The sequence below is a fragment of the Oncorhynchus mykiss genome, chromosome 13 (genome assembly GCF_057628025.1).
Source record: "Oncorhynchus mykiss isolate SJ-2025 chromosome 13, ASM5762802v1, whole genome shotgun sequence".
In the NCBI taxonomy this organism is placed as follows: domain Eukaryota; kingdom Metazoa; phylum Chordata; class Actinopteri; order Salmoniformes; family Salmonidae; genus Oncorhynchus; species Oncorhynchus mykiss.
Genome location: NC_143034.1, coordinates 71,678,275 through 71,704,777, shown reverse-complemented (window position 1 = coordinate 71,704,777; position 26,503 = coordinate 71,678,275). Strand labels below are relative to the sequence as shown.

The window sequence follows — 26,503 nt, the reverse complement described above, 5'->3', positions numbered from 1 at the left end:
ACACGCTTTAATTACATTCTCCCCTTCAATTTCAGTTCTCAACAGTCACTTAAACAGGTGCAATGGCCAGGGATTTCAAGATTATTATTTTATTTGTCTTAAGTCAGTTTTACAGAATGTTTTTCAATGTTCACTCAAAATCAAAGTCAATAGTCTGGTTCAAAATGAAGGTTCAAATAAATCAATAATTGTTAAAAGTTCAAACAAGTAAAAAAAGAAACCTGAAATAAAATCAACACATTAACCCACCTTAACAAACCAGCAAAACCAAAGAGACTGTCATTAATTAAGCATTAAGGCCCGAGGGGGTTTGGTATACGGCCAATATAACATGGCTAAGGGCTGTTCTTATGCACCACGCAACAGGGAGTGTCTGGATACACCCCTTAGCCATGGTATATTGGCCATGTACCACACAACCTCAAGGTGTCTTATTGCTATTATAAACTGGTTACCAACGTAATTAGAAGAGTTAAAGGTAATCTTTTTTCATACCCGTGGTTTATTGTCTGACAGACTACGGCTTTCAGCCAATCAGCATTCAGGGCTTGAATCACCCAGTTTATAATAATCAATATATCACACAAATAATAGAATGATACACATCTATCAAATCACCATCCAATTTTAAAAAACTGCTTCAAAGCAATGATCCAAATTTAAGGCTGTGGTTTTAAAGTACCAATGCAGCCATTTTCATATTTTTTATATCAATATCAAATCATTTCTAGGTAACAATTAAGCAACTTACTACAATAGCCCCATTCAAATGGGCAAAAAACAGCTTTAAGCAAAAAACTATCTCAAGCAAGAATTTTGCTCGGACTGTCTGGGAGTGGTCTGAGTGGAGATGGGAAAACTTAAAACTAACTTATTGACAGAGAGGTGTGGCATTCTCTTTGTTATTCGTCTATTAACCAATTTACCGCATGGTGATGTCACCATGGAGAGCCGAAACTCCCACCCATGCAAACCTGCTGATTAGAAGGTCCTGTGTAGATTGTATTTTCAACCACTAACTAGCAGGAAGTAACAGTGATACAATTTTTTCATACTTTTACATGAGCTGTTAGTTTCATACAATGTGATACAAAAATGAGGAACAACAATTTTACCCCCTTTTCATGTATCCAATTGTTAGTGTTACTATCTTGTCTCATCGCTACAACTCCTGTACGGGCTCGGGAGAGATGAAGGTCGACAGCGATGCGTCCTCCGAAACACAACCCAACCAAGCCGCACTGCTTCTTAACACAGCGCTCATCCAACCCGGAAGCCAACCCGGAAGCCAGCCGCAGCCGTGTTGGAGGAAACACTGTGCACTTGGCGACCTGGTTAGCATGCATTGCGCCCGGCCCGCCACAGGAGTCGCTAGTGCGCGATGAGACAAGGACATCCCTACCGGCCAAACCTTCCCTAATCCGGACGACGCTAGGCCAATTGTGCGTCGCCCCACGGACCTCCCAGTCACGGCCAGCTGCGACAGAGCCTGGGCGCAAAACCCAGAGTCTCTGGTGGCACAGCCAGCACTGCGATGCAGTGCCCTAGACCACTGCGCCACCCGGGAGGCCGGAACAACAGAGTTTTGACTGCACTGGGCCTTTAAGGCTGCAGAAAAAGGTAAACACCTCTAAGACAGCTGAATATCTGGGTATGGATACTTACTGCAACAATGAAACACAAAGACAATATTCAATAGTCACAAAACACAACCAGAGAGATATCTGAAAAAGTACATTCAAAAGTATAAGGACAATGAAACAGATACGGCTCACTGCGGTACCCCCCAAGGCTCAGTCCAGACTCCAAGTCCCTGGAAGACAAACAGAGAGAAACTGTTACCTTTATGTGTGTGTGTGTGTGTGTGTGTCCTATAGCATCATCAGCACTGTCCGTGTGATTGGCAGAGGCATAATACGCACAGCTGATTGGACCGATGGTGACGGGATTAAGGGGGACGGAACTGGAGATGGAACGGGATCTCCTTCGTCTGGAACACAACTGTGGGAAAAAAAATGTTTTAGAAGGGTAAGAGAGTACTGTACCAGTAGACTAGAGAGAGAGAGAGAGACACTAGAGAGAGAGAGAGACTAGAGAGAGAGAGAGACACTAGAGAGAGAGAGACACTAGAGAGAGAGAGAGAGAGAGACACTAGAGATGGACACTAGAGAAAGAGAGAGAGACTAGAGAGAGACACTAGAGAGAGAGAGACACTAGAGAGAGAGAGAGAGAGACACTAGAGAGAGAGAGAGAGACACTAGAGAGAAAGAGAGAGAGACACTAGAGAGAGAGAGAGACACTAGAGAGAGAGAGAGACACTAGAGAGAGAGAGAGACACTAGAGAGAGAGAGAGAGAGACACTAGAGAGAGAGAGAGAGAGAGACACTAGAGAGAGAGAGAGAGAGAGACACTAGAGAGAGAGAGAGAGAGACACTAGAGAGAGAGAGAGAGAGACACTAGAGAGAGAGAGAGAGAGACACTAGAGAGAGAGAGAGAGAGAGACACTAGAGAGAGAGAGAGAGAGAAAGTGGAAGACAGAGGCTGATGAAGAGTCCATGGCCGGTATCCACAAAGGATCTGACGAGTGCTGATCAAGGATCAGGTTACACCTCTAATTCACCACAATCTAAAAGGCCAAACAGATCCGAAATCAGCTCTCCTACTCTGCGACGCTTTGTGAATGTGGGCCCAGGACTCACTGGAGTGCAGGAGGAGCTCCTCTGGTCACACAGGCTGAGGCTGCAGTGCAGGAAAACGTCCCGGTAGTCTCCCTGGAACAGAACCAGCAGTGCAGAGAAGCGCGCCTCGAGTGATGAGCCACTCTCCTCCACCCTCACCTGGGTACGATCACTAGGACATCTGGGGAACAGAGAGGGAGGACCAGGGTTTAACTTGCACACTGCTACAAAAATACACAAACAGAAAAATGGGACCTGATGCCTGTCTGCTTTGCATTCATATCAGCATTATTATTATTTTTTGGGATGTAAGGCCCATGGGGTGTACTTGTACATTAAGTTGCCTCATGCTACAGAAACGGGAAGTAGGCTCCTGTCCTATGGGCCGTTCTGGCTCGGACAAGTCACTTACAAAAATAAACAGACATATAGCCAAGAACAAACACACACACTTACAGGCCGTCATTGTAAATAATAATTTATTCTTAACTTACTTTCTGAATGGATTTGCCTTTTTCAGTCTATAAACTATAAAGAAGCATAAATACTTGTTCTGAATGATGAAATATCTCATAGGGTCATCAGGGTTGGGGGAGTGAGTGGCGTAGCAGTTGTCCAGGACAACCACAAATCGCTCCGTCTCCGTCTCGTTGACGGACACACCCACATGCAGAACAGAGCCCAGTGGCAGAGTGACCCTCTGACCCGCAGGGTAAGGCTCTGTGTAGTTGGAGTTGTGGTACAGAGACATGGAGGCTGACGCCTTGGAGCCAATACCTGTAACTCCACCTTCCACCCTGGTGCCAAGAGAACAAACCAAGACAAATGTATTTTATTTATTAATTTTATTTCACCTTTATTTAACCAGGTAGGCTAGATGAGAACAAGTTCTCATTTACAACTGTGACCTGGCCAAGATAAAGCAAAGCAGTGCGATACAAACAACAACACAGAGTTACACATGGAGTAAACAAACATGCAGTCAGTTTATGACAAAGTTACAAAGCTGTAGCTTGTTATGTGCACATTTGTCTGCCAAGACTGAATGTATAAAATTCCATTAAAAAAAACATTCTACGGTAAATATTTCCAGATATCTGACTGACTTGTTATAATCCTGGACCAATCAGGGTGTGACACAGATGGGGCGGGACTACAATGGTGTGTTGTGGTGTGTTTTGATGTGGTGTGGCGTTCGTATTGTTTCCTGTAATGTGGCGTCTCCACTCACGGTAGGTAGGGTGCGACGGCCACATCTAGGCTGCTCTCTGTGTCTAGCGGATAGGCACAGGAGAAAGGTATGCTCACGGGTCGGGTGAAGGAGACATTGTGCACCTGGTAGATGAATAAACTGTTGGAGTAGATGGCATGGCTGCTGTTGGTCTGGAAAATAGAAGAAGAGAGGATGACAGTTGGGATGACATGAACAAAAATACCTCTTGACGTAATAGAGTAAAGACCGCTGTCATGTCTCCCTGATGTGTTGAAGTTGTTATTCACATTACACAGTATTCATGTGTAGAAGTTATTATTCACATTACACAGTATTCATGTGTAGAAGTTGTTATTCACATGACACAGTATTCATGTGTAAGTTATTATTCACATTATACAGTATTCATGTGTAGAAGTTGTTATTCACATAACACAGTATTCATGTGTAGAAGTTGTTATTCACATGACACAGTATTCATGTGTAGAAGTTGTTATTCACATGACACAGTATTCATGTGTAGAAGTTATTATTCACATAACACAGTATTCATGTGTAGAAGTTGTTATTCACATAACACAGTATTCATGTGTAGAAGTTGTTATTCACATTACACAGTATTCATGTGTAGAAGTTGTTATTCACATTACACAGTATTCATGTGTAGAAGTTGTTATTCACATAACACAGTATTCATGTGTAGAAGTCATTATTCACATAACACATTATTCATGTGTAGAAGTCATTATTCACATAACACATTATTCATGTGTAGAAGTCATTATTCACATGACACAGTATTCATGTGTAGAAGTTATTATTCACATGACACAGTATTCATGTGTAGAAGTTATTATTCACATGACACAGCATTCATGTGTAGAAGTTATTATTCACATGACACAGCATTCATGTGTAGAGCCAGTAGTTATTATTCACATGACACAATATTCATGTGTAGAAGTCATTATTCACATAACACAGTATTCATGTGTAGAAGTTATTATTCACATGACACAGCATTCATGTGTAGAGCCAGTAGTTATTATTCACATGACACAATATTCATGTGTAGAGCCAGGAGTTTGTCCAGACCACATGGCCAGTTTCAGAGAGTCAGGCAGCGAGGTTTAGACAAACTCCAACAGTTGCAAACAAAATGCTAGGCTACAAGCATGGGAAATAATGTCTAGACACTTTTTTCCAGTGGAGATTAAGTTTATGAATTGCCTAGCCGGGCTGTGGGACAGTGGATGCGCATTGGGATTTCCCCCCAGGATTATCAGGAATAACTAACAGCTATCAACCATTCAGCATCCCGGATCTGAACGTACCGTTTTCTAAATATGAATGAACAACTGACAGATACAGTATGAGCTTCCCTTCAGTTGAAGTGAATTGACCGTAAGAAGAGAGAATATTGAAAAGAGCCAGAAGTCAGTGTTCTCACTCCTCACCGTCAAGGTGTTTCCACAGCTGCCCTCCCTGCGCTCCACCTGGAACCACACTGTGCCGTTAGCTTCCTGGTGGGAGGAGCAGCGGAGGTCGGCCAGGTGAGCAGAGAACGCGTTCAGACCTGCAGTCTCCAGACCAGCCCGGCTGAGACCCACCTCTAGGAGACGCCGACCACACACCAGCTCTGGGCCTGAGTTGGAAGGACGCTCTGATTCTGAGAAAGAAAATGGAAGGAGGGTAAGAAAAATGGGGATGAGAGATAGGAGAAAAAAGATATTCATACAGGGCCCAGAGTCTAAAAATAAGTTCCAGATTGGTGATCTAACTATATCCATAAAGCCTTCACTGAAGATGTTGATTGAATTATAAAACATTATGAATAAGGATCATTAAAGAATGATACTCCTACCCGAACAGACGACACCAGCGTCTTCACCATGATTACAGTTGTGTCTCCCAAACCCGTTGTGACTGCACCTTGTGAGATTAGACTCGCTGCCTGTACATCCAACATCATCCATCCATATTGTCCCGTTCCCCTGTCCGAAGTGGGCTTGGTGTGGTGCAGACAGAGCTCTCCCACAGCCCAGCTGTCTACACACCACCTGGGCGTCACTCAAGTCCCACGAGTCGTCACACACCGTCCCCCAGCTACCACTGTGGTAGACCTCCACTCTCCCAGAGCAGGAGTTAGGACCGTTGATCAATCTGATCGGGGCATCTGACAAAGAAATCAAAATCAAAACAATTGTCTTATTGTAACAGCTAGACGTCACAGCTAACACAGGCCTGCAGTGTTCAATTCATTACCAAGTGCAGCTCGCCATCTGTTGCTGTGGCCACTATTTTATCCATCACTGTGCGTGAATACCAAACTGTGAGTGCAGTACTTGTTTCTCAATGTTTTACCGACAAATCATATTTTCGTAGTTATTACAGCATTTCTATATCTGGTTTTCATGCTAGCTCTGTAGCAATGTTAGCTACATTTAGCCTATCATTGTTAGGTGGGTCGTCTTGTAGCTAGCTAGCTGTATTTTCTTTTCAGTCATCATATTATTGTCACAGATCAGAGCAGTATCTTGTTTTGTTATTGCTAAATTAACATGTGCCTTATCCTAGTATTGATGCCATTGTATTCATGTTTATTATTTCCAGACCACATGCTGTATGGATAAAAGGATAGTTCATTGGATAATCATAGCTGAGTGATAATGGCATAGAAGTGTGAACCCGTGTTGATCTAAAATCAACATTAAAGAACCCTAAACTGAGGAACTGTCTCTCTCACCGTCTCTCTAATAGGAAGGAGTGCAATCTCCATATCACTGCCTACTCAAACCAGGGTAATATTCCCAGAGACTTCAGCCCCTTTCAACACTTATCCAAGCTACAATGGAATTGTAAGTGCATTTTACACAACAATGAGACAGCACACTTTCTTAACACTCACCTTGCCACGCTGTCACTGGTGTAATTGTTGTGGTGTTACCAGCCAGTGTGGTTGATTGGTTGGTTGGTGCTGCTGTTTCTGTTGTGGTGTTCCAGTAGAAAGGTGGTGATGTTGACAGAGCTGAAGACAGGAGTTTAGTACACATGTACTTTATATGGTTCTGAAATGATTAGTTTAACCCGGTCATGTCATTTGATCAGGAAAACATCTGTGCCCTAATCTATGGTTGCGATGCATTAACAAGAACACCATCGATCTGACAATACCACTTATAATACCAATTAATCTGAAGGGAAAGTGAGACACGAGAGCACTTACACACAGTGAAAGAGACAGATTTAGAGCAGAACACAAGAGCACACAACAGAACACGAGAGCACACAACAGAACACAAGAGCACACAACAGAACACGAGAGCACACAACAGAACACAAGAGCACACAACAGAACACAAGAGCACACAACAGAACACAAGAGCACACAACAGAACACAAGAGCACACAACAGAACACAAGAGCACACAACAGAACACAAGAGCACACAACAGAACACAACAGCACACAACAGAACACAACAGCACACAACAGAACACGAGCGATACACACGTCCTAAACATACACAAGATTGGACAGAAAACAAACACACACACAACGACAGACTAAACACCAGACACATTGTTTTGATTTGATTTAGTAGATGCTCACATCCTAAAAAAACAGGGGTACACACACACACACCGTACCTAGTATAACGAGGGAGGTGATGCCCTGTTCGTTGCCGCTGGGGTAGGTGGCGTATTCACAGATGTATCTCCCTTCATCAGTCATCCTGATGTCAGAGATCTGGATTGAAGGGTTGCTGAGGGAGGGCGTGGGGAAGCTAACTCGTCCCTTCAGGGGTGACGTGGGGTAAAGTACCCCAAAATTGGGGTGGTACGTGGCTATGTTGAGCCTCTCGCCCTTTCTGGACTCAAAAATCCAGGACACCTGTATAGTATTTATTAATAACACACAGCAAGGGGAAATGGGGGGGGGGGACAAGTAAACTTCCATATACAGTACCAGTCAAATGTTTGGACACACCTACTCATTCAATGGTTGTTCTTTATTTTTTACTCATTTATACATTGTAGAATAATAGTGAAGACATCAAAACTATGAAATAACACACATGGAATCATTATATGTGTTATTGGTTTTACCACCGAGGACCACTTTGGAAACACGTTTTAATTAATACTTTCAAGTGATATCCTCTGGGTCCACATTGTACATTTAGTTGTATATGTCTGTTACCCCAAATACATTCAATTCAATGTAGTAACCAAAAAAAGTGTTCAACAAATCAAAATATATTTTATATTTGAGATTCTTCAAAGTAGCCACCCTTGATGACTGCCTTGCACACTCTTGGCATTCTCTCAACCAGCTTCATGAGGTAGTCACTTGGAATGCAATTCATTTAACAAGTGTGCCTTGTTAAATAAAAAATAAAAAAACTTTAAAAAAAACTATTATAGGTTAAACATTTACTACACCCTGAACTATTATAGGTTAAACATTTACTACTACCTGAACTATTATAGGTTAAACATTTACTACACCCTGAACTATTATAGGTTAAACATTTACTACACCCTGAACTATTATAGGTTAAACATTTACTACTACCTGAACTATTATAGATGAAACATTTACTACACCCTGAACTATTATAGGTTAAACATTTACTACACCCTGAACTATTATAGGTTAAACATTTACTACTACCTGAACTATTATAGATGAAACATTTACTACACCCTGAACTATTATAGGTTAAACATTTACTACTACCTGAACTATTATAGGTTAAACATTTACTACACCCTGAACTATTATAGGTTAAACATTTACTACACCCTGAACTATTATAGATTAAACATTTACTACACCCTGAACTATTATAGATGAAACATTTACTACACCCTGAACTATTATAGGTTAAACATTTACTACTACCTGAACTATTATAGATGAAACATTTACTACACCCTGAACTATTATAGGTTAAACATTTACTACACCCTGAACTATTATAGGTAAATAATTTACTACACCCTGAACTATTATAGGTTAAACATTTACTACTACCTGAACTATTATAGGTTAAACATTTACTACACCCTGAACTATTATAGGTAAATAATTTACTACACCCTGAACTATTATAGATGAAACATTTACTACACCCTGAACTATTATAGGTTAAACATTTACTACACCCTGAACTATTATAGATTAAACATTTACTACTACCTGAACTATTATAGGTTAAACATTTACTACTACCTGAACTATTATAGGTTAAACATTTACTACACCCTGAACTATTATAGGTTAAACATTTACTACACCCTGAACTATTATAGATTAAACATTTACTACTACCTGAACTATTATAGGTTAAACATTTACTACTACCTGAACTATTATAGATTAAACATTTACTACTACCTGAACTATTATAGGTTAAACATTTACTACTCCCTGAACTATTATAGGTTAAACATTTACTACTACCTGAACTATTATAGATTAAACATTTACTACACCCTGAACTATTATAGGTTAAACATTTACTACACCCTGAACTATTATAGGTTAAACATTTACTACACCCTGAACTATTATAGGTTAAACATTTACTACTACCTGAACTATTATAGATGAAACATTTACTACTACCTGAACTATTATAGGTTAAACATTTACTACACCCTGAACTATTATAGGTTAAACATTTACTACTCCCTGAACTATTATAGGTTAAACATTTACTACACCCTGAACTATTATAGGTTAAACATTTACTACACCCTGAACTATTATAGGTAAATCATTTACTACTACCTGAACTATTATACTGTAGGTAAAAACATTTTTTAGTCAAATACTATCTGACTATCTGACTATCATATTGGAATTTGGATGATCAAGGACAAAGTATATTTTTTTCAGCATATTGTAACAATATACATATTAGTCCACACAACTTCCTGTGTGACTGACCTGTGTGAGCTGTATGACCTGCGTTCCTATGAAGGCACACCGCAGGTTAACCGTCTGGCCAGGATATGATATCACTTCTGGTTCCACCTCCACCCACTGTGACCTAGCCCCTGGGAGGAAGAAGAGGAAATGATCCCACCTTTCACCGCAGCTTCCTGTTGTTTCCCAGACAACAGGAACCATAACGTTAAGGAGACGAGGAGAGAAAGCTTCTTGAGACGTTTGGGACCAGGCCTTAGTTCCTGATGGAGCTACACTTTTGTAACATGTTTATCTTGTATACTGTATTACTGTAATGTTTACTGTACTGTTTATCTTGTATACTGTATTAATGTAGTGTTTACTGTACTGTTTATCTTGTATACTGTATTACTGTAGTGTTTACTGTACTGTTTATCTTGTATACTGTATTAATGTAGTGTTTACTGTACTGTTTATCTTGTATACTGTATTAATGTAGTGTTTACTGTACTGTTTATCATGTATACTGTATTAATGTAGTGTTTACTGTACTGTTAATCTTGTATACTGTATTAATGTAGTGTTTACTGTACTGTTTATCTTGTATACTGTATTAATGTAGTGTTTACTGTACTGTTTATCATGTATACTGTATTAATGTAGTGTTTACTGTACTGTTTATCATGTATACTGTATTAATGTAGTGTTTACTGTACTGTTTATCTTGTATACTGTATTAATGTAGTGTTTACTGTACTGTTTATCATGTATACTGTATTAATGTAGTGTTTACTGTACTGTTTATCTTGGATACTGTATTAATGTAGTGTTTACTGTACTGTTTATCTTGTAAACTGTATTAATGTAGTGTTTACTGTACTGTTTATCTTGGATACTGTATTAATGTAGTGTTTACTGTACTGTTTATCTTGTATACTGTATTAATGTAGTGTTTACTGTACTGTTTATCTTGTATACTGTATCACTGTAGTGTTTACTGTACTGTTTATCTTGGATACTGTATTAATGTAGTGTTTACTGTACTGTTTATCTTGTATACTGTATTAATGTAGTGCTTACTGTACTGTTTATCTTGGATACTGTATTAATGTAGTGTTTACTGTACTGTTTATCTTGTATACTGTATTAATGTAGTGTTTACTGTACTGTTTATCATGTATACTGTATTAATGTAGTGTTTACTGTACTGTTTATCTTGTATACTGTATTAATGTAGTGTTTACTGTACTGTTTATCTTGGATACTGTATTAATGTAGTGTTTACTGTACTGTTTATCATGTATACTGTATTAATGTAGTGTTTACTGTACTGTTTATCTTGTATACTGTATTAATGTAGTGTTTACTGTACTGTTTATCATGTATACTGTATTAATGTAGTGTTTACTGTACTGTTTATCATGTATACTGTATTAATGTAGTGTTTACTGTACTGTTTATCTTGTATACTGTATTACTGTAGTATTTACTGTACTGTTTATCTTGTCTACTGTAGTGTTTACTGTACTGTTTATCTTGTCTACTGTAGTGTTTACTGTACTGTTTATCTTGTATACTGTATTAATGTAGTGTTTACTGTACTGTTTATCTTGTATACTGTATTAATGTAGTGTTTACTGTACTGTTTATCTTGTATACTGTATTAATGTAGTGTTTACTGTACTGTTTATCTTGTATACTGTATTAATGTAGTGTTTACTGTACTGTTTATCTTGTATACTGTATTACTGTAGTGTTTACTGTACTGTTTATCTTGTATACTGTATTAATGTAGTGTTTACTGTACTGTTTATCTTGTATACTGTATTACTGTAGTGTTTACTGTACTGTTTATCTTGTAAACTGTATTAATGTAGTGTTTACTGTACTGTTTATCTTGGATACTGTATTAATGTAGTGTTTACTGTACTGTTTATCTTGTATACTGTATTAATGTAGTGTTTACGGTACTGTTTATCTTGTATACTGTATTAATGTAGTGTTTACTGTACTGTTTATCTTGTATACTGTATTACTGTAGTGTTTACTGTACTGTTTATCTTGGATACTGTATTAATGTAGTGTTTACTGTACTGTTTATATTGTATACTGTATTAATGTAGTGCTTACTGTAATGTTTATGTTGGATACTGTATTAATGTAGTGTTTACTGTACTGTTTATCTTGTATACTGTATTAATGTAGTGTTTACTGTACTGTTTATCATGTATACTGTATTAATGTAGTGTTTACTGTACTGTTTATCTTGTATACTGTATTAATGTAGTGTTTACTGTACTGTTTATCTTGGATACTGTATTAATGTAGTGTTTACTGTACTGTTAATCATGTATACTGTATTAATGTAGTGTTTACTGTACTGTTTATCTTGTATACTGTATTAATGTAGTGCTTACTGTACTGTTTATCTTGTATACTGTATTAATGTAGTGTTTACTGTACTGTTTATCTTGTATACTGTATTAATGTAGTGTTTACTGTACTGTTTATCTTGGATACTGTATTAATGTAGTGTTTACTGTACTGTTTATCTTGTATACTGTATTACTGTAGTGTTTACTGTACTGTTTATCTTGTATACTGTATTAATGTAGTGTTTACTGTACTGTTTATCTTGTATACTGTATTACTGTAGTGTTTACTGTACTGTTTATCTTGTATACTGTATTACTGTAGTGTTTACTGTAGTGTTTATCTTGTATACTGTATTACTGTAGTGTTTACTGTACTGTTTATCTTGTATACTGTATTACTGTAGTGTTTACTGTACTGTTTATCTTGTATACTGTATTAATGTAGTGTTTACTGTACTGTTGATCTTGTATACTGTATTAATGTAGTGTTTACTGTACTGTTTATCTTGTATACTGTATTAATGTAGTGTTTACTGTACTGTTTATCTTGGATACTGTATTAATGTAGTGTTTACTGTACTGTTTATCTTGTATACTGTATTAATGTAGTGTTTACTGTACTGTTTATCTTGTATACTGTATTAATGTAGTGTTTACTGTACTGTTTATCTTGTATACTGTATTAATGTAGTGTTTACTGTACTGTTTATCTTGTATACTGTATTAATGTAGTGTTTACTGTACTGTTTATCGTGTATACTGTATTAATGTAGTGTTTACTGTACTGTTTATCATGTATACTGTAGTGTTTACTGTACTGTTTATCTTGTCTACTGTAGTGTTTACTGTACTGTTTGTCTTGTATACTGTATTAATGTAGTGTTTACTGTACTGTTTATCTTGTATACTGTATTAATGTAGTGTTTACTGTACTGTTTATCTTGTATACTGTATTAATGTAGTGTTTACTGTACTGTTTATCTTGTATACTGTATTAATGTAGTGTTTACTGTACTGTTTATCTTGTATACTGTATTAATGTAGTGTTTACTGTACTGTTTATCTTGTATACTGTATTACTGTAGTGTTTACTGTACTGTTTATCTTGTATACTGTATTAATGTAGTGTTTACTGTACTGTTTATCTTGTATACTGTATTAATGTAGTGTTTACTGTACTGTTTATCTTGTATACTGTATTAATGTAGTGTTTACTGTACTGTTTATCATGTATACTGTATTAATGTAGTGTTTACTGTACTGTTTATCTTGTATACTGTATTACTGTAGTATTTACTGTACTGTTTATCTTGTCTACTGTAGTGTTTACTGTACTGTGTATCTTGTCTACTGTAGTGTTTACTGTACTGTTTATCTTGTATACTGTATTAATGTAGTGTTTACTGTACTGTTTATCTTGTATACTGTATTAATGTAGTGTTTACTGTACTGTTTATCTTGTATACTGTATTAATGTAGTGTTTACTGTACTGTTTATCTTGTATACTGTATTAATGTAGTGTTTACTGTACTGTTTATCTTGTATACTGTATTACTGTAGTGTTTACTGTACTGTTTATCTTGTATACTGTATTAATGTAGTGTTTACTGTACTGTTTATCTTGTATACTGTATTACTGTAGTGTTTACTGTACTGTTTATCTTGTAAACTGTATTAATGTAGTGTTTACTGTACTGTTTATCTTGGATACTGTATTAATGTAGTGTTTACTGTACTGTTTATCTTGTATACTGTATTAATGTAGTGTTTACGGTACTGTTTATCTTGTATACTGTATTAATGTAGTGTTTACTGTACTGTTTATCTTGTATACTGTATTACTGTAGTGTTTACTGTACTGTTTATCTTGGATACTGTATTAATGTAGTGTTTACTGTACTGTTTATATTGTATACTGTATTAATGTAGTGCTTACTGTAATGTTTATGTTGGATACTGTATTAATGTAGTGTTTACTGTACTGTTTATCTTGTATACTGTATTAATGTAGTGTTTACTGTACTGTTTATCATGTATACTGTATTAATGTAGTGTTTACTGTACTGTTTATCTTGTATACTGTATTAATGTAGTGTTTACTGTACTGTTTATCTTGGATACTGTATTAATGTAGTGTTTACTGTACTGTTAATCATGTATACTGTATTAATGTAGTGTTTACTGTACTGTTTATCTTGTATACTGTATTAATGTAGTGCTTACTGTACTGTTTATCTTGTATACTGTATTAATGTAGTGTTTACTGTACTGTTTATCTTGTATACTGTATTAATGTAGTGTTTACTGTACTGTTTATCTTGGATACTGTATTAATGTAGTGTTTACTGTACTGTTTATCTTGTATACTGTATTACTGTAGTGTTTACTGTACTGTTTATCTTGTATACTGTATTAATGTAGTGTTTACTGTACTGTTTATCTTGTATACTGTATTACTGTAGTGTTTACTGTACTGTTTATCTTGTATACTGTATTACTGTAGTGTTTACTGTAGTGTTTATCTTGTATACTGTATTACTGTAGTGTTTACTGTACTGTTTATCTTGTATACTGTATTACTGTAGTGTTTACTGTACTGTTTATCTTGTATACTGTATTAATGTAGTGTTTACTGTACTGTTGATCTTGTATACTGTATTAATGTAGTGTTTACTGTACTGTTTATCTTGTATACTGTATTAATGTAGTGTTTACTGTACTGTTTATCTTGGATACTGTCTTAATGTAGTGTTTACTGTACTGTTTATCTTGTATACTGTATTAATGTAGTGTTTACTGTACTGTTTATCTTGTATACTGTATTAATGTAGTGTTTACTGTACTGTTTATCGTGTATACTGTATTAATGTAGTGTTTACTGTACTGTTTATCATGTATACTGTAGTGTTTACTGTACTGTTTATCTTGTCTACTGTAGTGTTTACTGTACTGTTTGTCTTGTATACTGTATTAATGTAGTGTTTACTGTACTGTTTATCTTGTATACTGTATTAATGTAGTGTTTACTGTACTGTTTATCTTGTATACTGTATTAATGTAGTGTTTACTGTACTGTTTATCTTGTATACTGTATTAATGTAGTGTTTACTGTACTGTTTATCTTGTATACTGTATTAATGTAGTGTTTACTGTACTGTTTATCTTGTATACTGTATTACTGTAGTGTTTACTGTACTGTTTATCTTGTATACTGTATTAATGTAGTGTTTACTGTACTGTTTATCTTGTATACTGTATTACTGTAGTATTTACTGTACTGTTTATCTTGTCTACTGTAGTGTTTACTGTACTGTTTATCTTGTCTACTGTAGTGTTTACTGTACTGTTTATCTTGTATACTGTATTAATGTAGTGTTTACTGTACTGTTTATCTTGTATACTGTATTAATGTAGTGTTTACTGTACTGTTTATCTTGTATACTGTATTAATGTAGTGTTTACTGTACTGTTTATCTTGTATACTGTATTACTGTAGTGTTTACTGTACTGTTTATCTTGTATACTGTATTAATGTAGTGTTTACTGTACTGTTTATCTTGTATACTGTATTACTGTAGTGTTTACTGTACTGTTTATCTTGTATACTGTATTACTGTAGTGTTTACTGTACTGTTTATCTTGTATACTGTATTACTGTAGTGTTTACTGTACTGTTTATCTTGTATACTGTATTAATGTAGTGTTTACTGTACTGTTGATCTTGTATACTGTATTAATGTAGTGTTTACTGTACTGTTTATCTTGTATACTGTATTAATGTAGTGTTTACTGTACTGTTTATCTTGGATACTGTATTAATGTAGTGTTTACTGTACTGTTTATCTTGTATACTGTATTAATGTAGTGTTTACTGTACTGTTTATCTTGTATACTGTATTAATGTAGTGTTTACTGTACTGTTTATCTTGTATACTGTATTAATGTAGTGTTTACTGTACTGTTTATCTTGTATACTGTATTAATGTAGTGTTTACTGTACTGTTTATCTTGTATACTGTATTAATGTAGTGTTTACTGTACTGTTTATCTTGTATACTGTATTAATGTAGTGTTTACTGTACTGTATCTTGTATACTGTATTAATGTAGTGTTTACTGTACTGTTTCTTGTATACTGTATTACTGTAGTGTTTACTGTACTGTTTATCTTGTATACTGTATTACTGTAGTGTTTACTGTACTGTTTATCTTGTATACTGTATTACTGTAGTGTTTACTGTACTGGATGCTATTTTGTGTTTGTAGAACTGAAAGACAACCACCACGTGGTGGTAGAACGTGTTTATTTACAGAAGAACAGCAGGCTGCCATTGTGCAAATGGTGGTTGAAAAATAATGCCAAAAGACTGCGGGAAATCCTACAACAGATTATTAAAAACCCTGCCATCTTCCATAACATCATAGTAAGCTTATCAATCATAGCCCGAATACTTAAGAAACACCATTTCCGGATTAAGCAAATCTACAGTCTCATACAGTGGGGCAAAAAAATATTTAGTCAGCCACCAATTGTGCAAGTTCTCCCACTTAAAAAGATGAGAGAGGCCTGTAATTTTCATCATAGGTACACTTCAACTATGAGAGAAAAAATGAGAAAAAAAATCCAGAAAATCACCTATTGCAGATTCAGTCTTCCCAGCCTGGTGCAGGTCTACAATTTTGTTTCTGGTGTTCTTTGACAGCTCTTTGGTCTTGGCCATAGTGGAGTTTGGAGTGTGACTGTTTGAGGTTGTGGACAGGTGTCTTTTATACTGATAACAAGTTCAAACAGGTGCCATTATTACAGGTAACGAGTGGAGGACAGAGGAGCCTCTTAAAGAAGAAGTAACAGGTCTGTGGGAGCCAGAAATCTTGCTTGTTTGTAGGTGACCAAATACTTATTTTCCACCATAATTTGCAAATAAATTCATAAAAAAATCCTACAATGTGATTTTCTGGAGAAAAAAAATCTAATTTTGTCTGTATTTGAAGTGTACCTATGATGAAAATTACCGGCCTCTCTCATCTTTTTAAGTGGGAGAACTTGCACAATTGGTGGCTGACTAAATACTTTTTTGCCCCACTGTATATGGGCTATGGTTTTGGTCGAATGTGATAGTCTGCCTATAACCAGCCTGAGTAGGCCTATAACTCCATTCCTATTCTATTCTGAGTTTAGAGAAATTAATCAAATTGGAAATGAGGTATTATCATGCTGGTTAATGCGATGCATGTCTGTTGAATTTGGAAAAATTCACCTGCACTCAGCCCTGCCCCATTGATGGAGCCAATCAGGAGCCTCTACTGCGTTGCGGCCGTGACATACTGCATACTTCTTATTAAACGGTACGTGCTAAATAGTATGCAACGATGAGTTCATAGTATGCAGTTTAGGTGTGTAGTACGCTATTATAGGTATTCGGACAGGGCAAGAGTCTGGGTGTACTTTACAATGATCTTGCCACCTTGTTATTGGTTCTGTGGAGTTACCTGCCAATGTGGTTGTTTGGTTGGTTGGTCGGGCTGTTCCTGTTGTGGTGTTCCAGGAGATCGGTGGTGCTGCTGTGGTGTTGCTGCCACCTGACAGAGATAAAGACAGGATTTCAGTTCAAACTTATTTACAATATTTTTAAATAGTAACGTCCCTAGTGGAGGTTGGGTTGTAAAGGGATGGGAGAAGTGGAGGTTGGAGAAGTGGAGGTTGGGTTATAAAGGGATGGGAGAAGTGGAGGTGGGAGAAGTGGAGGTTGGGTTGTAAAGGGATGGGGAGAAGTGGAGGTTGGGTTGTAAAGGGATGGGGAGAAGTGGAGGTTGGGTTTTAAAGGGATGGGGAGAAGTGGAGGTTGGGTTGTAAAGGGATGGGGAGAAGTGGAGGTTGGGTTGTAAAGGGATGGGAGAAGTGGAGGTTGGGTTGTAAAGGGATGGGGAGAAGTGGAGGTGGGAGAAGTGGAGGTTGGGTTGCAAAGGGATGGGAGAAGTGGAGGTTGGGTTGTAAAGGGATGGGGAGAAGTGGAGGTTGGGTTTTAAAGGGATGGGGAGAAGTGGAGGTTGGGTTATAAAGAGATGTGGAGAAGTGGAGGTTGGGTTTTAAAGGGATGGGGAGAAGTGAAGGTTGGGTTTTAAAGGGATGGGGAGAAGTGGAGGTTGGGTTTTAAAGGGATGGGGAGAAGTGGAGGTGGGAGAAGTGGAGGTTGGGTTATAAAGGGATGGGAGAAGTGGAGGTGGGAGAAGTGGAGGTTGGGTTATAAAAGGATGGGAGAAGTGGAGGTGGGAGAAGTGGAGGTTGGGTTGTAAAGGGATGGGGAGAAGTGGAGGTTGGGTTATAAAGGGATGGGGAGAAGTGGAGGTGGGAGATGTGGAGGTTGGGTTTTAAAGGGATGGGGAGAAGTGGAGGTTGGGTTGTAAAGGGATGGGGAGAAGTGGAGGTTGGGTTTTAAAGGGATGGGGAGAAGTGGAGGTTGGGTTATAAAGGGATGGGGAGAAGTGGAGGTTGGGTTGTAAAGGGATGGGAGAAGTGGAGGTTGGGTTTTAAAGGGATGGGGAGAAGTGGAGGTTGGGTTTTAAAGGGATGAGGAGAAGTGGAGGTTGGGTTTTAAAGGGATGGGGAGAAGTGGAGGTTGGGTTTTAAAGGGATGGGGAGAAGTGGAGGTTGGGTTTTAAAGGGATGGGGAGAAGTGGAGGTTGGGTTTTAAAGGGATGGGAGAAGTGGAGGTTTGGTTATAAAGGGATGAGGAGAAGTGGAGGTTGGGTTATAAAGGGATGAGGAGAAGTGGAGGTGGGAGAAGTGGAGATTGGGTTTTAAAGGGATGGGGAGAAGTGGAGGTGGGAGAAGTGGAGGTTGGGTTGTAAAGGGATGGGGAGAAGTGGAGGTTGGGTTGTAAAGGGATGAGGAGAAGTGGAGGTTGGGTTGTAAAGGGATGGGAGAAGTGGAGGTTGGGTTATAAAGGGATGGGGAGAAGTGGAGGTTGGGTTTTAAAGGGATGGGAGAAGTGGAGGTTGGGTTATAAAGGGATGGGGAGAAGTGGAGGTTGGGTTTTAAAGGGATGGGGAGAAGTGGAGGTTGGGTTTTAAAGGGATGGGGAGAAGTGGGGGTTGGGTTGTAAAGGGATGGGGAGAAGTGGAGGTTGGGTTTTAAAGGGATGGGGAGAAGTGGAGGTTGGGTTATAAAGGGATGAGGAGAAGTGGAGGTGGGAGAAGTGGAGGTTGGGATGTAAAGGGATGGGAGAAGTGGAGGTTGGGTTATAAAGGGATGGGGAGAAGTGGAGGTTGGGATGTAAAGGGATGGGGAGAAGTGGAGGTTGGGTTTTAAAGGGATGGGAGAAGTGGAGGTTGGGTTATAAAGGGATGGGGAGAAGTGGAGGTTGGGTTTTAAAGGGATGGGGAGAAGTGGGGGTTGGGTTGTAAAGGGATGGGGAGAAGTGGAGGTTGGGTTTTAAAGGGATGGGGAGAAGTGGAGGTTGGGTTATAAAGGGATGAGGAGAAGTGGAGGTGGGAGAAGTGGAGGTTGGGTTTTAAAGGGATGGGGAGAAGTGGAGGTTGGGTTTTAAAGGGATGGGGAGAAGTGGAGGTTGGGTTTTAAAGGGATGGGGAGAAGTGAGGGTTGGGTTGTAAAGGGATGGGGAGAAGTGGAGGTTTGGTTATAAAGGGATGAGGAGAAGTGGAGGTTGGGTTATAAAGGGATGAGGAGAAGTGGAGGTGGGAGAAGTGGAGATTGGGTTTTAAAGGGATGGGGAGAAGTGGAGGTTGGGTTGTAAAGGGATGAGGAGAAGTGGAGGTTGGGTTGTAAAGGGATGGGGAGAAGTGGAGGTTGGGTTTTAAAGGGATGGGGAGAAGTGGAGGTTGGGTTATAAAGGGATGGGGAGAAGTGGAGGTTGGGTTTTAAAGGGATGGGGAGAAGTGGAGGTTGGGTTTTAAAGGGATGGGGAGAAGTGGAGGTTGGGTTTTAAAGGGATGGGGAGAAGTGGAGGTTGGGTTATAAAGGGATGGGGAGAAGTGGAGGTTGGGTTGTAAAGGGATGGGAGAAGTGGAGGTTGGGTTTTAAAGGGATGGGGAGAAGTGGAGGTTGGGTTTTAAAGGGATGAGGAGAAGTGGAGGTTGGGTTTTAAAGGGATGGGGAGAAGTGGAGGTTGGGTTTTAAAGGGATGGGGAGAAGTGGAGGTTGGGTTTTAAAGGGATGGGGAGAAGTGGAGGTTGGGTTTTAAAGGGATGGGAGAAGTGGAGGTTTGGTTATAAAGGGATGAGGAGAAGTGGAGGTTGGGTTATAAAGGGATGAGGAGAAGTGGAGGTGGGAGAAGTGGAGATTGGGTTTTAAAGGGATGGGGAGAAGTGGAGGTGGGAGAAGTGGAGGTTGGGTTGTAAAGGGATGGGGAGAAGTGGAGGTTGGGTTGTAAAGGGATGGGGAGAAGTGGAGGTTGGGTTGTAAAGGGATGAGGAGAAGTGGAGGTTGGGTTGTAAAGGGATGGTAGAAGTGGAGGTTGGGTTATAAAGGGATGGGGAGAAGTGGAGGTTGGGATGTAAAGGGATGGGGAGAAGTGGAGGTTGGGTTTTAAAGGGATGGGAGAAGTGGAGGTTGGGTTATAAAGGGATGGGGAGAAGTGGAGGTTGGGTTTTAAAGGGATGGGGAGAAGTGGAGGTTGGGTTTTAAAGGGATGGGGAGAAGTGGGGGTTGGGTTGTAAAGGGATGGGGAGAAGTGGAGGTTGGGTTTTAAAGGGATGGGGAGAAGTGGAGGTTGGGTTATAAAGGGATGAGGAGAAGTGGAGGTGGGAGAAGTGGAGGTTGGGATGTAAAGGGATGGGAGAAGTGGAGGTTGGGTTATAAAGGGATGGGGAGAAGTGGAGGTTGGGATGTAAAGGGATGGGGAGAAGTGGAGGTTGGGTTTTAAAGGGATGGGAGAAGTGGAGGTTGGGTTATAAAGGGATGGGGAGAAGTGGAGGTTGGGTTTTAAAGGGATGGGGAGAAGTGGGGGTTGGGTTGTAAAGGGATGGGGAGAAGTGGAGGTTGGGTTTTAAAGGGCTGGGGAGAAGTGGAGGTTGGGTTATAAAGGGATGAGGAGAAGTGGAGGTGGGAGAAGTGGAGGTTGGGTTTTAAAGGGATGGGGAGAAGTGGAGGTTGGGTTTTAAAGGGATGGGGAGAAGTGGAGGTTGGGTTTTAAAGGGATGGGGAGAAGTGAGGGTTGGGTTGTAAAGGGATGGGGAGAAGTGGAGGTTTGGTTATAAAGGGATGAGGAGAAGTGGAGGTTGGGTTATAAAGGGATGAGGAGAAGTGGAGGTGGGAGAAGTGGAGATTGGGTTTTAAAGGGATGGGGAGAAGTGGAGGTTGGGTTGTAAAGGGATGAGGAGATGTGGAGGTTGGGTTGTAAAGGGATGGGGAGAAGTGGAGGTTGGGTTTTAAAGGGATGGGGAGAAGTGGAGGTTGGGTTATAAAGGGATGGGGAGAAGTGGAGGTTGGGTTTTAAAGGGATGGGGAGAAGTGGAGGTTGGGTTTTAAAGGGATGGGGAGAAGTGGAGGTTGGGTTTTAAAGGGATGGGGAGAAGTGGAGGTTGGGTTATAAAGGGATGGGGAGAATTGGAGGTTGGGTTTTAAAGGGATGGGGAGAAGTGGAGGTTGGGTTTTAAAGGGATGGGGAGAAGTGGAGGTTGGGTTGTAAAGGGATGGGGAGAAGTGGAGGTTGGGTTGTAAAGGGATGGGGAGAAGTGGAGGTTGGGTTGTAAAGGGATGGGGAGAAGTGGAGGTTGGGTTCAAATAAAACAGACATAAATAATGAGGAAAATTAATACATTAACAAGAAAAATGTGTGCTTGTCTTGAAGTATTTATGGCTGTGAAATAAGTTGTTGTGGGGTTTAAACCATAATACCCCAGGATGGTGATCTAACTGTATCCATAAAGCCTTTACTAAGGTTGTTGATTAGAAAAAAGAGTAAAGTTGATAAAAAAGCTTAAAAAACGATACTCCTACCTGAGCAGATGACACCAGCGTCTTCGTGATGTCCACAGTTGTGTAATCCAAACCCATTGTGACGGCACCTTATGAGATTAGACTCGCTGCCTGTACATCTAACGTCATCCAGCCAGATTGTCCCGTTCCCCTGTCCGAAGTGGGCTTCACGTGGTGCAGACAGAGCTCTTCCACAGCCCAGCTGTCTACACACCACCTGGGCGTCACTCAAGTCCCACAAGTCGTCACACACCGCCCCCCAGTGACCGCTGTGGTAGACCTCCACTCTCCCAGAGCAGGAGTTAGGACCATTGACCAATCTGACTTGACTATTGGCTAATGCTGATGTTGTTGTATCGGATGACATTGTTGAAAACATACTGTCTGCGACGCCGGGTGGGGGGGTGAGCGGTGGTGTCGACATCTGTGTTGGAGAGGTGGCATTGACATCTGACCGAACTGAAAGAATTGAGTTTCTGATGAAGCATTAGCTACTAGCCACAGTGTCATGTACCATAATTATGTATGACTTACAAGACCTTCAGGAAAAATGTCAACTACTATGAAGAAAATGTAACTCTGCCCAGATCTTAAACACAAGGATCTGAAACACATAATGACCAAGACCATCAACCCTGTTACCTGAGCTATGACCAGTGGTGGCCTGTATGAACAGGAACAGCAGCAGAGCCCCTGAGGACATCGTTAAGAACACCATCATTCAGATCCAAAACCCACCTGAGAAGAGGTTTAGAGTTAGTAGTGGGTCGTTAGTGGACAATGGAGTGATACTGTATATAGTTAAACATCTAGAAACCAATTCACATAAAGTGTTACTAGGAATTACAAATCAAATCAAGCACAATTGAACCATCCAACGATGTAGTTTTAGTCTGCTAGAATGGTCAAGTCTTCCAGGACCTCCATCGTTGACTTACCACTCAGAGGACGTGGGTTCTGGATTTCACCTGGGAGCTCCAGTTATACCGTTTCCTAGGACACATCATGTGACCATAAAGAACATTTATATTGTGATTACCGGCATTGAGTTACTTATTCGTCACTTTTAAATCCAAACAGAAACTAACCTGACAGATGAATAAAAGGACTCTTTGTCAGAAATCCTTGTATCAATATACTTAGTCACAGGACTTCTCAATAATATGGACACAACCTCACTATACAATAGAACAACCTTGGGGGTTATGAACACAAAGACAGTTTGTACATTCCAGTAAAACCACAGCCAACCCCTTTTATCCAAACATACCTTTAGCCAACAGCCATTTCTATAAAATGTTTTTCATGTGTTACCATCAAGAAGTCCTTTGAAGTCATTTGAGTCCATTGCGAAACTGTGAACAGAATAAAAACAAAACTTTAACAGCTCGATTGTAAATCTGACCCATTTGTTTGATTGGGGTTTAACCGTTTCTTTGAATGTTTGATACTCCTTTGATGTATTTCTGTCTGCAAAATGAGTTATTTGTACAAAGTAAAGTTACCTTTTTGCACAAAGTAAACTGACCCTAACCTTCACAAGACATTTGCCATGGATTCAAAGTGTGCAGGAATGCAGAGAGGCTTTATCTGTTGTGTAGTGAACCATAAAAAACTATCCTGTAGTGCATTTCCACTATCTAAATCAAACACACTAACCCTGGTGGTCAGATAACCTACATTCCCAAGTTGTCATGTCATGTTTGCATCAAGTGTTGCTGGGGAATACCTGGTATGCATCCCAAAATACACCCTATTCCCTATATAGTGCACTACTTTTGACCAGGGCTCATGGGGTTCTATATAGGGGAAAAGGTTGCCATTTGGGATGCAAACGCAATGTAATTTCTTACTAATACTATAATTTGTCATACGTGTGAGATTTGCTTTACTCTAAGTGTTGCTGCGCCATGCCTCTTGTTGTATAGCTCCCGAAGTCCTCACTGTGCGGTACACTCTCAAATAAAGATGTATCGAATTGCATTACAAACTAATTACAGTTTTCTGAACAGGCAACATGCAACAATTTCAAACATTTTTAACATGAGTTACAGTTCATACAAGGAAATCAGTCAATTGAAATAAATTCATTAGGCCCTAATCTATGGATTTCACATGACTGAGCATGGGTGCAGCCATGGGCAGGCGGGCATAGGCTCACCCACTTGGCAGCCAGGCCCATCCACTGGGAAACCAGGCCCAGCCAATCAGAATCATTTTTTCCCCACAAAGGGGATTTATTAAAGTGTAATTTTATTGTCCCCAGCACAAGGTACATCTTTGTAATGATCATGCTGTTTGATCAGCTTCTTGATTTTCCACACCTGTCAGGTGGATGGATTATCTTGGCAAAGGAAAAATGATCACTAACATACTTGAAAACAAATTTGTGCACAAAATTTGAGAGAAATAAGCTTTTTGTGTATATGGACAATGTATAGGATTTTTTTATTTCAGCTCATGAACAGGGGTCCAACACTTTACACATCAACACCATTATCCCAGAAACCCTAGACCCACTCCAATTTGCATACCGCCCAAACAGATCCACAGATGATGCCATCTCTATTGCAGTCCACACTGCCCTTTCCCACCTGGACAAAAGGAACACTTATGTGAGAATGCTATTCATTGACTACAGCTCAGCGTTCAACACCATAGTGCCCTCAAAGCTCATCACTAAGCTAAGGATCCTGGGTGAAACACCTCCCTCTGCAACTGGTTCCTGGACTTCCTGACGGGCCACCCCCAGGTGGTAAGGGTAGGTAGCAACACATTTGCCACGCTGATCCTAAACACTGGAGCTCCCCAGTGGTGCATGCTCAGTCCGCTCCTGTACTCCCTGTTCACCCACGTCTGCCTGGCCAGGCACGACTCCAAAACAGTCATTAAGTTTGCAGACAACACAACAGTGTTGGCCTGATCACCGACAACGACGAGACAGCCTATAGGGAGGTCAAAGACCCGGCCAGGTGGTGCCAGAATAACAACCAATCCCTCAACGTAACCAAGACTAAGGAGATGATTGTGAACTACAGGAAAAGGAGGACCGAGTACGCCCCCATTCTCATCGACGAGGATGTAGTGGAGCAGGTTGAGAGCTTCAAGTTCCTTGGTGTCCACATCACCAACAAACTATAATGGTCCAAACACACGAAGACAGTCGTGAAGAGGGCACGACAAAGCCCATTCCCCCTCAGGAAACTAAAAAGATTTGGCATCGGTCCTGAGATCCTCAAAAGGTTCTACAGCTGCACCATTGAGAGCATCCTGACTGTTTGCAACACTGCCTGGTATGGCAATTACTCGGCCTCCGAGCTACAGAGGGTAATGCGAGGGTAATGCGTAAGAGGGTAATGCGTAAGGCCCAGTAAATCACTGGGGCTAAGCTGCCTGCCATCCAGGACCTCTATACCAGGTGGTGTCAGAGGAAGGCCCTAAAAAGACCCCAGCCACCCAAGTCATAGACTGTTCTCTCTACCAATGCACGGCAAGTGGTACCGGAGTGTCAAGTCTAGGACAAAAAGGCTTCTCAACAGTTTTCACCCCCAAGCCATAAGACTCCTGAACAGGTAATCAAATGGCTACCCGGACTATTTGCATTGTGTGCCCCCACAACCCCTCTTTTACGCTGCTGCTACTCTCTGTTTATCATATGTGCATAGTCACTATAACTATACATTCATGTACATACTACCTCAATTGGCCCGACCAACCAGTGTTCCCGCACCTTAGCTAACCACCACCCGCCAACCCCTCTTTATACGCTACTGATACTGTTCATCTGTTCATCATACATGCACAGTCACTTTAACCATATCTACATGTACATACTACCTCAATCAGCCTGACTAACTGGTGTCTGTATATAGCCTTGCTACCTTTATAGTCTCGCTACAGTTTTTCACTGTCTTTTTATTTCTTTACTTACCTATTGTTCACCTAATACCTTTTTTGCACTATTGGTTAGAGTCTGTAAGTAAGCATCTCACTGTAAGGTCTACTATACCTGTTGTATTCGGCTCACACAGCCATGCAATCTCCATAGACAAATATTGGCAGTAGAATGGCCTTACTGAAGAGCTCAGTGACTTTCAACTTGGCACCGTCGTAGGATGCCACCTTTACAACAAGTCAATTCGTAAAATGTCTGCCTTTCTAGAGTTGCCCCAGTCAACTGTAAGTGCTGCTATTGTGAAGTGGAAAGGTCTAGGAGCAACAATGGCTCAGCCGTGAAGTGGTAGACCGCAGAAGCTCACAGAACAGGACCGCCAAGTGCAGAAAGCGTGTAGTGCGTAAAAATAGTTTGTCCTCGATTGCAACACTCACTAACGAGTTCCAAACTGCCTCCAGAAGCAATGTCAGCACAATAACTGTTAGT

At 39.8% G+C, this 26,503-nt stretch overlaps 1 protein-coding gene across 8 annotated transcripts; it reads right to left on the bottom strand.

Moving 5' to 3' along the window:
* Nucleotides 1-73: 73 nt before the first annotated feature.
* Nucleotides 74-23,719, bottom strand: LOC110487431 (scavenger receptor cysteine-rich domain-containing protein DMBT1). Of its 8 annotated transcripts, none has more exons than XM_090197433.1 (15): nt 23,393-23,719; nt 23,061-23,115; nt 22,765-22,860; nt 22,144-22,581; nt 17,676-17,765; nt 9,850-9,959; nt 7,542-7,785; nt 6,800-6,919; nt 5,756-6,067; nt 5,349-5,560; nt 3,910-4,061; nt 3,227-3,475; nt 2,700-2,859; nt 1,923-2,001; nt 74-1,813 (listed from the first exon to the last, which is right to left on the bottom strand). In XM_090197433.1, the coding sequence occupies exons 3-15, from the start codon at nt 22,841-22,843 to the stop codon at nt 1,794-1,796; spliced, it is 2,265 nt and encodes a 754-aa protein (XP_090053559.1). In that variant the 5' UTR covers nt 22,844-22,860; nt 23,061-23,115; nt 23,393-23,719; the 3' UTR covers nt 74-1,793. The 8 variants fall into 8 exon arrangements, with proteins under 8 accessions (XP_090053559.1, XP_090053563.1, XP_090053560.1 ...); XM_090197437.1 differs by having other exon boundaries at nt 6,800-6,877; XM_090197434.1 differs by lacking the exon at nt 23,393-23,719 and adding an exon at nt 23,211-23,272.
* Nucleotides 23,720-26,503: the final 2,784 nt, after the last annotated feature.